At 36.0% G+C, this 1,401-nt stretch overlaps 1 protein-coding gene across 1 annotated transcript in view; it reads left to right on the plus strand.

The window, feature by feature from the left end:
• The window catches only part of ARID5B (AT rich interactive domain 5B (MRF1-like)), a gene marked incomplete at its 5' end in the record, with an annotated part of 36,487 nt that overhangs the window by 16,294 nt on the left and 18,792 nt on the right, over positions 1-1,401 (plus strand). Inside the window, one exon of the mRNA XM_010145801.1 lies at positions 796-893. Coding sequence (XP_010144103.1) covers positions 796-893 — 98 coding nt within the window. The remainder of the gene's footprint in view (positions 1-795; positions 894-1,401) is intronic.

Raw genomic sequence — 1,401 nt, forward strand, 5'->3', positions numbered from 1 at the left:
ATCTGTTGTTCTTGTCCTAGTCCTGCTGTTCTTCCTGTTCTAAATATAGCGGGATATATAAAATAACGAAGTGGTATTCAGAAATAATTCTTTTGCCAGGTCTTCCATCTGTTATTCTGTATAATCCTAATTTCTGTACAAAAAAACCCCCAGAACCGTGGTATGCAACTCAATATGTTACAAGATGTTTATTTTCATCAGCGCGGTCCAATAAATACATAGCTCAAATATTAACATTGGAGTATGTTAAGATTTCATTACTGTTTGATCTATATATTTTACTGACATAAATGGATAAAAATAAACAGCTTGTAACGTATAGAGTTACCGACTATGCTTTGGTGGATTTACAGAATTCTGTGGTGGATTTGAGTTTTGCAGCAGATTTATTTTCTCTAATTCAGTTAAAATAACTATGTAATCATTATTTGTGCTGAGTACGGTTTGAGCTTCATTTTCATAATTCACCATGGGATTTGTCTGCATAACTTCTGATGGTTAATGACCCTATATTGATTGAGATTCTCTTTTGTGAGGCCGTATCGCTTGTGACTTGATAATGAATCAGTCAGATCACTCCATTTTAGAGAGAAAGAAAATAGACACGGTGTTAACTTTGGGGGGAAAAAAATAGACACCCAAAGCTCTGTGCACTCTGTATATTCTGTAGGGGCTTTTATGGTGCTGTAGTACATGCTGTTCTGAAAGTGTCACATATGCATTTGTTGTTGTGAACTCAAACGCTGTAGAATCTGTAAAGATGCAAGATTAAATTTTCCGTTGCCATTTTTACAGATAACAGCCCGTCGACAATGGAAACATATTTATGATGAATTAGGTGGTAACCCTGGAAGCACAAGTGCTGCTACATGTACTCGCAGACATTATGAAAGGTAAGATAACGAATCTGAAATGCTTGTTTAATAATGAAAAAATTAATTTGGAGAGCCTTCAAAGCATTTTATAAAGAATTAGAGACAGAGAGAACGAGCGAGCCTTCTTAAAGATATAGTAAATATTCCCCCAACAGTTTAGTTAGATAATCCATTGTAATTTAAACCAGAGTGTGTGTCTCCAGTGACTAAATAAATAAAAGAAGCATCTGATTTTTCTTTGCTACATATCTTAATTTTTACAACAGCTTTCTGGCTGAAGAAGCTGAAAAATTGAGCAAAGCATACTCAAGGAAAAATAAGAAACAACAGCTAATTGATGCAAACACTTGTCTTCTGTCGTTTTTTAGGAATACCAATTAAGCAAATTATGGTTGTGATCAAAATAATGGGGTGGCCCACAATGCAGGGTGCTGTTAATGTTGTGGGTCATGCAGAGCGTTGCATTCCTCTTCTTCATTGCATTCCTTCCCTCCTCCCTGCCTGCGAGCTGCTGCCAAACACTCTT

The sequence above is a fragment of the Buceros rhinoceros genome, unplaced genomic scaffold (genome assembly GCF_000710305.1).
Source record: "Buceros rhinoceros silvestris isolate BGI_N320 unplaced genomic scaffold, ASM71030v1 scaffold16091, whole genome shotgun sequence".
Lineage (NCBI taxonomy): Eukaryota > Metazoa > Chordata > Aves > Bucerotiformes > Bucerotidae > Buceros > Buceros rhinoceros.